General features: G+C 36.8%; 2 protein-coding genes across 6 annotated transcripts in view; one reads left to right on the forward strand and one right to left on the reverse strand.

Moving 5' to 3' along the window:
• ofd1 (OFD1 centriole and centriolar satellite protein) overlaps positions 1-3,967 on the forward strand; it is a 37,076-nt gene extending 33,109 nt beyond the window's left edge. For all 4 annotated transcript variants that reach the window (XM_084421943.1, XM_084421945.1, XM_084421944.1 and 1 more), the window contains exons 18-22: positions 571-621; positions 698-867; positions 1,649-1,792; positions 2,907-2,971; positions 3,043-3,967. In XM_084421943.1, coding sequence (XP_084278069.1) covers positions 571-621; positions 698-867; positions 1,649-1,792; positions 2,907-2,971; positions 3,043-3,088 — 476 coding nt within the window. In that variant the 3' untranslated portion in view covers positions 3,089-3,967. The remainder of the gene's footprint in view (positions 1-570; positions 622-697; positions 868-1,648; positions 1,793-2,906; positions 2,972-3,042) is intronic.
• gpm6bb (glycoprotein M6Bb) overlaps positions 3,882-13,258 on the reverse strand; it is a 44,712-nt gene continuing 35,335 nt past the window's right edge. The window contains exons 5-7 of one of the 2 annotated variants that reach the window (XM_084421948.1): positions 12,314-12,387; positions 12,171-12,236; positions 3,882-5,364 (exon numbers count right to left, since the gene is read on the reverse strand). In XM_084421948.1, coding sequence (XP_084278074.1) covers positions 5,215-5,364; positions 12,171-12,236; positions 12,314-12,387 — 290 coding nt within the window. In that variant the 3' untranslated portion in view covers positions 3,882-5,214. Of the gene's footprint in view, positions 5,365-10,301; positions 10,806-12,170; positions 12,237-12,313; positions 12,388-13,258 lie in introns of those variants that run through there. The other variant, XM_084421949.1, reaches the window with a different exon arrangement.

The raw sequence follows: 13,258 nt of genomic DNA on the forward strand, positions 1-13,258 counted from the left end.
CATACTTTTATTCATCAAGGATGCATTCAATTGATCAAAAGTGACAGTAAAGACATTTATGATTTTATAAAAGATTATATTTCAAATAAATTATTTTTATTCATCAAAGAATCCTGAAAAATAAAAGGTATCATGGTTCATATTAGAGTGATTTCTGGAGGATCATGTGACACTGAAGACTGGAGTAATGATGCTGAACATTCAGCTTTGATCACAGGAATAAATTACACTTTACTGTATATTCACATAGAAAACAGATGATTTACATTGGAATAATATTTTACTGTTTTTACTGTATTTTTGATCAAATAAATGCAGCTTTGATGAGCAGAAGAGACAAAAATCTTACCGACCCCAAACTTTTGACCAGTAGTGAATATGATTGGAGCCCTTCTGGCATATTTTATCTGCTAAACATCTTCACAAGATCATGTGTGTGTGTGTGTGTGTGTGTGTGTGTGTGTGTGTGTGTGTGTGTGTGTGTGTGTGTGTGTGTGTGTGTGTGTGTGTGTGTGTGTGTGTGTGTGTGTGTGTGTGTGTGTGTGTGTGTGTGTGTGTGTGTGTGTTCAGTTGTGTCCGCAGATCAGGAGTGTTTCCTCCAGAAGCTCCAGGATCATCAGGGTGAGACGGATCTTCAGTCGCTCTTCCTCTTTGAGTTTTGAAATCACTGTATATAAACTAGTGTGGTGTTTTTCAGATGTACAATCATCATCATCGTCATCATCAGCCGTAACGAAAGACCGGCGTGAGGAAGAGGAGGAGAGCTGGGAGGAGGAGAGGAAGAGAAAAGAGGAGAAGAGACGGAGGGAGAGAGAGGAGGCGCAGGAGAGAGAGGAGAGAGAGATGGAGAGACTCAAGCAGGAGATGGTGACGTTCACACACACGACAACTGCACACTCATCCTTCCCTCGGGTCGTTTTCACACCAAACTCTTTCTTTCTTTCTTTTTATTTAAAACTTGAGTGTTCATCAGAGGGTCCGAGACCTCATAAACCATGAATACACACACCAAACATTTAATGGATTCGAGGAGGTTTGTGGCTGAACTTTAAAAAAGTAACAAATCCTTCCCTCTCTGGTCAGTGACTCCCTCAGGAATGCGAGGAATGCTTCAGGACACATTAGAAAAACATAAAAATGCTCAAAATTCTGACTAAAAATTATTTTACAATGTATGTGTATCTGAATGCACACTGAAGCGAACTGACTTTAGGACCCAGCGGAACAGCTCATCTAGAGTCATGAAATATCATCATATATTATTATTTTCCCACAAGAGGTCAAAGACGCCCAGTGTAAGATATTTAGAGCTGAATTAAAAGGGTTATGCATGAAATTGTGAGTTATTTTGAATTTAAGTTGAAAGAATGTGAGGAATGTGCTTACATTACTATGCATTTATTGATCAAATCTAGTCATTTAAAGGTAAATAAAAATCTCCCCCAAAAAATGGATTAGAAAAAATATTATCAAAATGAAATAAAAAATGCTTTATGGACAAAAAAAAATGTAAATGTGATTTTAGGGCTTCGGGTCGTTTTGAGCCGCGAGGGAAAGATGCGTCACGAAGTGCGAGGGAAGGATGAGGGTTAAAGCATTGTGGCTGATTTTACTCTGACGGTATGATTTCTGTTTGATCTACTTTCAGGAGGATCAGAACGAGAAACAAGCAGAGGACGAGAGAGAAGGTCACGTGACATCACCGACCTCAGCGATTGGAGGAGGAGCTGATGTGGCCAATCCGCTTCAGAAGTACATGATGATGCTCATGCAGGACGAACCGCAGGATCAGGTGCATGAAGACAGGCTGTTTCAGGAGGGGGTTCACACACAGATTCTCTACTGTAATGCAAGAAGTCTTTAGTCCCCTGTAGTCAATCATTTTATCCCTTATAACTCATCCTCGATCGGTAAAATGACATATTTAAGCGTTTTTTCCTTGAAAATTCTTCATAAAACATCTTGAATGTAACTCGACACCCTTGCCTCATTTAGTATGCGCGGCTCTATGAATATGCAAATGAGCCCCGCCTCCACTCACTCACTCAGCTCAGAGATCCACTGGTTGACGATCACACGTTGATCTGATTGGTTACAAGGTAGTTTGTGACGTCAGAAACACCAGCGATTTCAAAGCGTGTGTTTGAGACTGTCTTTGGTTCACTGCAGTTTTAAGGAGGAAATTATGCAAGTAATATAATGCCAAATGTTTTTGAAACAAAAAAACTTGTTGAATTGCACTAATTGAAAGAAATATGCATTGCATAAACCGTGTTTGCATTTTAATACATTGTATTTTTAAGGCTTGCATTTTTATGGGCTGAAATTCAACACGGTCGAAAGTCTATTTACGACTGTAAGTCATTCTCTAAAAATGCTCATAGTAGCAGATGGAGATTATGAATCTGCAATCTATTGATATTCCGGCAGTTCCCGGATGTCAGATGTTGAATTTTCTGTGGAATTGAACCACTGAATTTGTGGAAGTGAATTCTGTAAAGCGAAATGAAATGGACTGAAAATTGCCTGTCGAATATTATAGGTTTTATTTTTAAACAGAATTAACATTTTGGAAGTGAAATCTAAAAGGTGAATATGGATTATTGAATTTTTAATAATGAAAATATGTGTGAAATGTTTAGAATTGAAATATTCACAAATTAAATATACGACCATATTTCAGCCCATAGATATAATCTAAAAATACAATGTATTAAAATGCAAACACGGTTAATGCCCTGCGTATTCTTTTTATAATTAGTGCAATTCAACAAGCTTTTTTGTTTCAAAAACATTTGCCATTATTTTTTACTTCCATAGAAAATACTCAGCAATGGTGTCGACTTATGAATGTTCACAAGCAGATTTTAATGTGAGATATGTCTGACTCTTTTAATGAACTTTAGAGTCCAAAGAAAGAGGCATCAGAACACCAGAGTCAAGAGGATGTTCTGCTGTCCGACGAGCGCAGGTGAGCCTCAGTGTGTGTCTTTCACTGTTCAACAGAAACTCTTCATTACAAACCTTCTCTGTGTTCCTCAGTGCCGGCGTGACGTCACACGAAGAGCCGGACGACGACTTCTGGTGAAGAACATCAAGCGGTTCGCCTCGTTTCCCGCTGGATCGTCTCGTGTTCAGTGGATTTCATGCTTTGGGAATGTTGTTTTTATTGAGAGACTGAATAAATGTATTTTATATGACTATTTACAGCAGAATATGAATTATTCTCATGTTTGATGACGTTTGCATCGTTAAGTCTGCTTCTGTACTGTATAAAGCGCTGGAGAAATAAAGGGAGTTGTAATGACACTCACTGATTGATTTGAAAGACGGCTCGTTGAGATCCAGGAAGTCTTTTATTATATTTGATTTATTTTTGTATAAAATCCAACAGCTTGTTTGAAGGGCTGAACATGTTCAGTGTCGCCGACATCAAATCATCAGTTCTGGACAGTTGTTAATATTCACAGTCCACCTTAACGTACAGCGTCACTGAATATTACCAGTGATTAAAGCATTACAAACACAGATATCCATCATACATGAAAACCTTCTGGCCAAGTCAAAGCTTGAGGCTTATAAAAGAGGGTGATGCATTATATATTTGCGCTTTGTAATTTATCTATTTTTTGCCTTTTTTTTATTTTCTTAAATTCAAAATAGCAGTACAAACTAAGGGAATCCCCTAAGAAAAATGGTTAAAAAGCGATATTATACAGAATTCATATATGAATCAAATGGACAGCAATAAACATTACATGGACTAAAACTAAAAAAGAAAAGAATGCACATTATGACATTAAAATCTGGCAAATGCTGCCTACAACATGTCAATATAATGACCACCGGTTCGCTTTATGTATCAAATGCTGTATCAATAAAACTGAGAAAAAGAGCTTTGTCGGCTTTTACAATTGCATAATTTGTTACTTTAGTTTTATCCTCCCAAAAAAAAAAAAGTTGCTGGTCAGAGTTCATATTCACGATGAGGTTCAGATGCACGATTAACACAAAAACTAAATGGAAAATGAGAACATCTGCAGTACAAGTTACTTATTTTACAAATAAAATTGGGCAAAATCAAACCAACCCTCCAAATATCATCGCGTTCATACAAATAAAGTATTTAGATGAGATTTTCTGTTAAAAACAATTATAATTTGCATTCCAATAGTAATGAGAATCACCACTGAAAATGAGAATTACAATAGAAATAAAGCCTTTATATATAATGCATTATTATGCATCTCATTATAAAGCATAATGCACTAAAACACGTGACAAACATCCAATTTCAGATGTAATTACAAATATAATGCATTTTAAATATATAAAATGTGCATTTTGAATACCTTTCTAATGCATTAGACATAAACGCTTTACGTGTTCTTTCACAATGTAAAACATAATTTCTTTAAGTTGTCATGTTTTCATTATTCATGCATTCTTTTGGGGACAGTATAAACATTATACTTTATTCATCATAGAGCAGGTTCAGTTCTGTAATGTCACTCAGCCAATAGAAAATGAATTGTGGGATTCTGAAGAAATGCATTTGCACAGTAATTTCACACAGAATTATGAACTAAGTTTTGAGCTAAATAACAAAAGTGGTATATGTGAGGTAGTGTGAATGTTTCAGTGGTCATCATCATTAATCCAAACGCAGAGCATACAGTGGTAACAGACAGTATCCCACAATGCAGTGCACTCAAAACACGAGCAAAGATCAAGACATTTTTGCACAAAATTGGATTTTAAATGCAAATTTTGCAACATGTATATAATGCAAATGCACAAGAGAAAACGTCCTACCAGGGATCATGGGAAATGAATGCTTGCACTTCACTTATAGTCATGTTTCAATCACATCTTGTTACGAACAGAATCTGATTTGCGTTTCCGCCGTGTTTCCAATAGTGCAACATTTCAAACTTCAACCAGCCGTCGCTGGATCTCAAAGGGCTTCGAGAGGAACCGAACAGAAACAGAAGATAAACAGAAACGGGTGTGTGTTTATGTGTGTGTAGTCGGCGTTAGTGGACAGGAAAGCAGCAGATGCATTAGTGTGTGTTAGTGAGTGTGTGTGTGTGTGTGTGTGTGAGTCCTCAGGAGTAGGAGTTCACACACTCTGGAGCGCGCCTGGATGTCCTGTAGCTCGCGCTCGTCCTTCAGTGTGTGTGTGTGTGTGTGTGTGTGTGTGTGTGTGTGTCCTCAGGAGTAGGAGTTCACACACTCTTTGGAGCGCGCCTGGATGTCCTGTAGCTCGCGCTCCTCCTTCAGTTTGATGTCCTGATACGCGTGTGTGAGACTGGCGTCCTTTAGATAAGCCCAGTTTGCAGAGAGGATCATTAGATAATGGATCTGGAAGAGAGTCGAGTGACGGCCAGTGAGAGTTAATAACAGAGACAGAGCAGCAGCAGTGTATGAAGACACACACACACACTCACTCACTCACTGACTCACTCACTCACTGACTCACTCACTCACTCACTCACTCACTCGCTCACTCACTCACTGACTCACTCACTGACTCACTGACTCACTCACTGACTCGCTCACTCACTCACTCACTGGCTCACTCACTCACTGACTCGCTCGCTCACTTACTGACTCGCTCGCTCACTCACTCGCTGACTCACTCACTCACTCACTCTCACACTCACACACTCACTGACTCGCTCACTGATTCACTCGCTCACTCACTCGCTCGCTGACTCGCTCGCTGACTCGCTCGCTCACTCGCTCGCTGACTCGCTCGCTCACTCACTCGCTCACTCACTCGCTCACTGACTCACTCACTGACTCACTCACTGACTCACTCACTGACTCACTCACTGACTCATTCACTCGCTCACTCACTCACACTCACACTCACTCACTCACTCGCTGACTGACTCACTCGCTCACTGACTCACTCACTCACTCGCTCACTCGCTCGCTCTCACTCGCTCTCAGACTCACTCACTCTCACTCACTCGCTCTCACTGACTGAATCACTCACTCACTCACTCACTCACTCTCACTGACTGAATCACTCACTCACTCACTCACTCACACTCAATCTCACCGACTGACTCACTCACTCTCACCGACTGACTCTCTCACCCACTCACTCACTCACTCTCACACTCACTCTCACACTCACTCTCACACTCACTCTCACACTCACTCTCACACTCACTCTCACACTCACACTCACTCTCACTCACTCTCACACACCCACCCACTCTCTCTCACACTCACTCTCACTCTCACACTCACTCTCACTCTCACTCTCACTCACTCTCACACTCACTCTCACACTCACTCTCACACTCACTCTCACACTCACTCTCACACTCACTCTCACACCCACCCACTCTCTCTCACACTCACTCTCACTCTCACACCCACCCACTCTCTCTCACACCCACCCACTCTCTCTCACACTCACTCTCACACTCTCTCACACTCACTCTCACACTCACTCTCACACTCACTCTCACACTCTCACTCACTCTCACTCTCACACTCACTCTCACACTCACTCTCACACTCACACTCACACTCACACTCACACTCACACTCACACTCACTCTCACACTCACTCTCACTCTCACACTCTCACTCACTCTCACACTCTCACTCACTCTCACTCTCACACTCACTCTCACACTCACTCTCACACTCACACTCACACTCACACTCACTCTCACACTCACTCTCACTCTCACTCACTCTCACACTCACTCTCACACTCACTCTCACACTCACTCTCACACTCACTCTCACACTCACTCTCACACTCACTCTCACACTCACTCTCACACTCACTCTCACACTCACTCTCACACTCACCCTCACACTCACCCTCACACTCACTCACACTCACACTCCCACTCTCACACTCACTCTCACTCACACTCTCACTCACACTCTCACTCACACTCACTCTCTCACACTCACTCTCACACTCACTCACTCACTTCCTCACTCAACTGACTCACACACTCACTCACACACACTCATTTACACACACACACAGACACACAATCACACACAAACATATTGTGAAGGAATAATTCATCCATAAATGAAAATATACTCATGTCAATTCAAACCTGTATGCTGTTGTATTTTTAAATACATGCAGTAATTATTACAAACATTTATTTCTATAACACTTTTCACAACACATCGATTCTAAGTGCATTTATCAGATGAATATATATATATATATATATATATATATATATATATAATACAGCAAATCTCAACTGCTTGATTGCGTGTATCATCAAAAAATGTATCTCTTTATATGCAGATAACGAGCTTGATGAAAATATAGATATGTTTTGAGACAATATAAACAATATATCTTTTTTAAATAAGTAGTAAAATGTAACTATATAAAGCATCATGAAGCCAATAAAAGCAATAAAAGTAAGTGCATTCTTTCTTGAGTTGCACAGAATAACAACAGCATATGGGTTTAAAACGACACAAGGGTTTATTTTCAGCCAAACTATTCCTTTACTGTACAAACATCTACAATCTAGTGGATATTATGACATATAAACACATGAATATGCACAGGACGGGGTGTGAGGGACTGAAGCGCAGCGAAGCTTGAAATGAGGGTTAGTACGAGAGAATAACGACCACTGAGGAGAGTTCGTACACAAAGTAGGTTTATTCATTATAAAGGAAAAACTACAGCCACCACAAACTCAGAGTATTAAATAACTCATGCAATCTGACTGTTAATTCAATAACGCTGGATCTCAGTTTGAAGATAACACTGCGATACAAGCAGGAGAAACACATGACGACTAGCACTGAGCCACACATTAAACAGGTTTACTCATTGGATGAGCCACATCTGTGATTCCTGATGTTGCGCTAGAAATTAGCTGGTTTATAATAGAGGTTTAAAGGGTTCATGACACGAGGAATCAAATTTGTCTGATGTTTTGCTCCAAAAACAGCTCGTTTTGATATTACGGGATCTGTGACATCACTCAAGCAAACACATTTGCATATTCCCGCCTCCAGAGCAAGACATCGACCAATAGTTAAACATCATTGCACCGTAGGCTCCGCCCACTGGCATTCAGTAGCTAAACGGCTAATGTTAGCCTACACTGGATGTGTGTCACCTTTCAATTCGATGCAAAACCGATTCTTGATTTTTATATTCGAATTTCGATTCGATATGTGCATTTTAATTGTAGTTGACTGTTTTGTGTTACTTTTTGACTGCGGTAAACGGTGTAATAGGTCTAGAAGATAGAATAAGATCCCACTGAATTAAATGTGAACCTTGACATTTATTTAGTTTTTCTTCCCATTTTAGTCGACCCACAATTATAAGACAAATGCCCTTTAAGCTGAATACGATTATTACACACAGTCTTCTGTTATTAGGCAGATTTTTTCGGTTTAGTAGCATAGGTTTATTTATCATGTAGTAAGAAATACTACCGAAACTGAATAATCAAATGTAAAAAATAAAACACTGTATGAATTAAATATGAATTGATTCATAATAAGGATAAAAGCAGTCAATAGCAGTGAGAGTTTCTTAATGAACATGAAAGGCTGCTGTCTCTTTAAGAGTGAATGCACAGATCTAATATACTGTTACACATCTGATTTTCTCCATTTGTCGGATCGCGTCACAGGATTATATGTTTGTTCGGAGCGTTTGAATGTTTTTGCTGGAAGATGTCGTGTCATGACCCCTTTAACAGAAGCAATAATAAAGTTTTAACAAGCTTTTAGGACGATTTTAAGCTGTAAATTAATGCATCTACTGCCTTTAAAAAGTTAAATTCACATAATCAAGCGTTTGGCACAATCTCCATGTGATTCTTCTGATCACATGCTGCAATTATCATTGTGATTTTAATAATGTGTCCTAATGTAAAGTTTTTAGCAATGACCTTAAATCAGCGGACACAGTTCGTTCCTAATGACAGCATGTTTTTGTTTATTAATAGTAAAGCAGACAGTGTTATGATGAGCAAATCATATAATAATACAAGACAAGATCTACCGTAGCGTGTTCTGATCATATAGATGCAGTTTTGAATCTGATCTTACAGATAATGCAACTAAATATGTTTTTTTTTTTTTTTTGGAATTTAGAATTATTTATTTGTATTTTGACAGTGAAAGTGTCTGTGTTTAAAATAACTCCATGAAAGATACCAACAATCTTCATAATACTGCTTAAAACAAATGAATAGGAATGATAAAAACAACACTAAGAACTGTAAACGGGTTCGAAGGAAGAAAACACCACTGAAACACTGGAAGGCTCACTGGCACCGGCACAATTGGCACAATTCAGAAAGTTTAATCTTTAGAAACTATATATTTCCCCCAGTACACCTCAGCAGATTCTGGAAGTCAAAATCACATTCATTTTCTCTATAGAGGAATTGAATAAAACCCCAGAGTTCATTACAGATGTGTTTCTAAAGTGTTTTACTTATCTTATTTATAATCTTATTTAAACTCATGAAATAAAAATATATCATTTTTGGTGTCAGTACAAGTTTTGATCTTGAAAAAGTCTCTTCTGCTCACCTTTAATTGTTCAAAAATACAGTAAAAATTGTGAAATATTATTAGAATGTAAATCAGCTGTTCTCTATGTGAATATACAGTAAAGTGTAATTTATTCCTGTGATCAAAGCTGAAATTGACGTGTTTCCATTGGCTGTATTTTCTATTTGCGCAGTTTGAAGGGTGATGGAAACGCGGCTGGTGTTGAGAACGGTTCTGCTGCTTCAGATTTATGTGGAAACTGATACATTTTATTTTTTCAGGATTCTTTGATGAATAGAAAGTTTAAAAGAACAGCATTTATTTGAAATATAATTTTTCCATCATTTTAAATGTCTTTACTGTCACTTTTGATCAATTATTTAATGCGTTCATGATGATTTATAAAAAAAAAGGTAAACTGTAATTTATATTATATATATATATATATATATATATATATATATATATATATATATATATATATATATATATATATATAGGGTGGGCCATTTATATGGATACACCGTAATAACATGGGAATGGTTGGTGATATTAAAGTCCTGTTCGTGGCACATTAGTATATGTATATATCACCAACCATCTTGAGGAGTTTGCCCCCTCACATATACTAATGTGCCACAAACAGGACTTTAATATCACCAACCATTCCCATGTCATTACGGTGTATCCATATAAATGGCCCACCCTGTACTTACTTCAAATACAAGTTTTTATACTTATCTTATATTACTTAATATGTCCTTGTCTGATTTTCAAATACTCGAGATGTAATTTTGTGCATCGTCTGGTTGGTTTGTTTCATGGATCAGAACTCTGAAGAATTTTCCAGAATCTCTAATGAGAAAATGAATGGGAAAACCCTTTCCTGACTGTCTGCATCTGTCCTGACTGATGATAATACTGTAGAGACCGCAGGAGGGATGGAAGAGACTATATTAGGCTTCAAATTAAGCTTTTCTAGTGGTTGCAGAAACAAATGTAAACTTTCCATAACAACACGTCCATGTTTACAGCACCTGCGTCCAAAATGCTACATCTGTATACAATCCTATATTTACACATTACATGTCAAAAGCAATGAAATGTTTCTCTCATTTGTTTTCATCTCTATTATTTTAGTCCATATTGTCAGTGGCTGCTCATCTAGGCACTTTGATGCAACTGCGTTAAAATTTAGTGCAGCAGTCCTCTCGACTCTTAAACTTCAAAACAGCAAAGTTATACGTGGTAGCCATCATGTAGATGAGCTGGTGGAAGAGAAAGCACAAATATGAGATAATAAAGAATATGAAACGGAATAAAGAAACGCATTTAGTGACAGTTTGACTATAGATGAAGTAAGTCTGTTGTTCCTGAGATTACACCGCTAACACTGTCGACACTGCAAGCGTCTGACTTTGCATGGGTTATTCTAGGATAGCAAAATAATGTTAGTATGCAAATATATGCATTTATATACTGCACACACAGATTAGAAAAGAAATATTTAAATTAGAAGGCAAAGACCAACACGGGTTGCTTTGAAATAATGTCAGAAATTATTTAAATATTTAAAACATCAACAGAAAAAATTACATTACAAATAAAATTCATAGTGAAAAGAATATTTGTGACAAAAAAAAATATATATATATATAATTATTTAATTAAAGAAATAATACAATTAAAATACACAAAATTAAAATTAAATTAAATTAAATAAAGACTAAATTTGAATAAAGAAATGAAATTAAAACAAAAAAATTAGATTAAATTAATATAATTAAATAAAGAAATAATAGTTTTTTATTTTAATTTTAATTGTATTATTTCTTTATTTAAATGTATTTAATTGAATTTTAATTTTGTGTATTTTAATTTTATTATTTTTGTATGTAATTTTGAAATCAAATTCAATCAAATAAAATCAAATAAAGAAATAATAAAATAACACCAAATTAAAATTAAATTAAATTAAGAAATAATAAAATTAAAATACACAACTTTAAGCATTTTTTTTAATTAAATTAAATTAAGAAATCATACAATTAAAATACACAAAATTAAAATAAATTAAATACAATTAAATTAAAGAAAGAAATAATAAAATTTAAATACACAAAATTAAAATAAAATTCAATCAAATAAACTAAAATTAAATTAAGAAATAATAAAACCAATTCAATAATATTAATCTACCAGTGAGCTGTAGTAGTTGTGCATTAAGTCAATAATATAAACCGGTCGTCCGTCAACTGAAGGTGTAACACGACACATCAGACGCTTCCAGTGTAGACAGCTTTACTGATTATAATGGGATCTAGTTTTGTGGCGTTAAATCTGTTGTCTTAAGTCGTAATGTTCTCAGTCAAGCATGTGACTAAATACTCGAAAATAAAGTATAATATCTAATGCTCTCACAGCATAAATTGTGCATTATTCTGGAGAAGCGCTTCTACTAAAGCTGGCATCCCACGTCTCCTCAAACTAACCATTAGATCAGGGGCTTAAAGCACATGGTTTGCAGGAGATGGCGCTGGGAATGAAGGGACAAAAAAAAAAAAGAAAAAAAAAAGGAGGAATAGGAACAAACACCCCATTTATATGTGATCATACGAGAAACATGTGCTTACCAGAGCAATGACAGTCGCTCCGGCTCCGGCACACGCGACGATATACAGGTGGTACGACAGGTAGAACTGCAACACAAACACAAGATCATGTGTATCTACTGCGGGACGACTGAGGTAACAAGCCGAGAAGTGTGCTTTCATACCTCACTGGTGTTGCAGATGTCACCTAGCGTTGAGCCGCAAGCTTTTCCCGGAGTCGCGTTCCATGGAATAATTCCTGTTTCGGCATACAGAGTTAACAATCACACACACAATCCTTATCAACACTGCATTTATAGTGAAGGATCATGGGTTTGATTTCCAGGAAATGCCTGAATTGATCAAATGTAAAACTTAAATGAAACCCAAGTTGTTTCAGATTAAAGTGACATCATCTGTCGATCAGGGTTTGAAATGAACTTGTTCACTCACCGGACAATTTGGCTTCTACATTTTTAAGTTACCGGCCATTCAGAACTTCTATTAGCCAAAAAAAATAATTCATTCATTCATTATTAAACTAGATTATCTACGTCACAGCTTATATATCTATCCTCTTTCATCCTCATCACCAAAAATGTGTTCATGTGGACAGATCAATACAGAACATTAGGATGTTGGAAAAACATTTCTGTTCACCAAATGCTTTTGAATCTTCAATGCAAATGATCAAGCGCACCGTTTGTTGTTGCGTAGTGATGTGTGTGTTCGAGTAAGCCAGATATGAGCAGATTCTGCGCAATACGCTGTATATAATATATGTGGAGCTCTTTTCCAAAACGCTATAAATCCATTTAAATAGTTTTCAGGAAAATTATATTTTTTACCTAGACCCACACATTTTGTGAATATTCAATTTATCCTGTTAAAATGTTTTTTTTTGGCTCAGTCTGAACATGTCGAACAATGATTATTAAATCAAACAACAAAATTGTTGATGATAAATTCAAAGTTTTTTTTTTTTTTCACAACGCTATAAATCCATCCATTTTTTCCAAAAATTGATGGTTTGTCTTTAAAAAAAAAAAAAAAAAAAAAAGTCAGTCAGTAATAAATACATTGGCATTCAGTAAAGTGTCGAACCCATAAAAAGTAGAACCATTGTCCAC

This window comes from Rutilus rutilus, assembly GCF_951802725.1.
Source record: "Rutilus rutilus genome assembly, chromosome: 10".
Lineage (NCBI taxonomy): Eukaryota > Metazoa > Chordata > Actinopteri > Cypriniformes > Leuciscidae > Rutilus > Rutilus rutilus.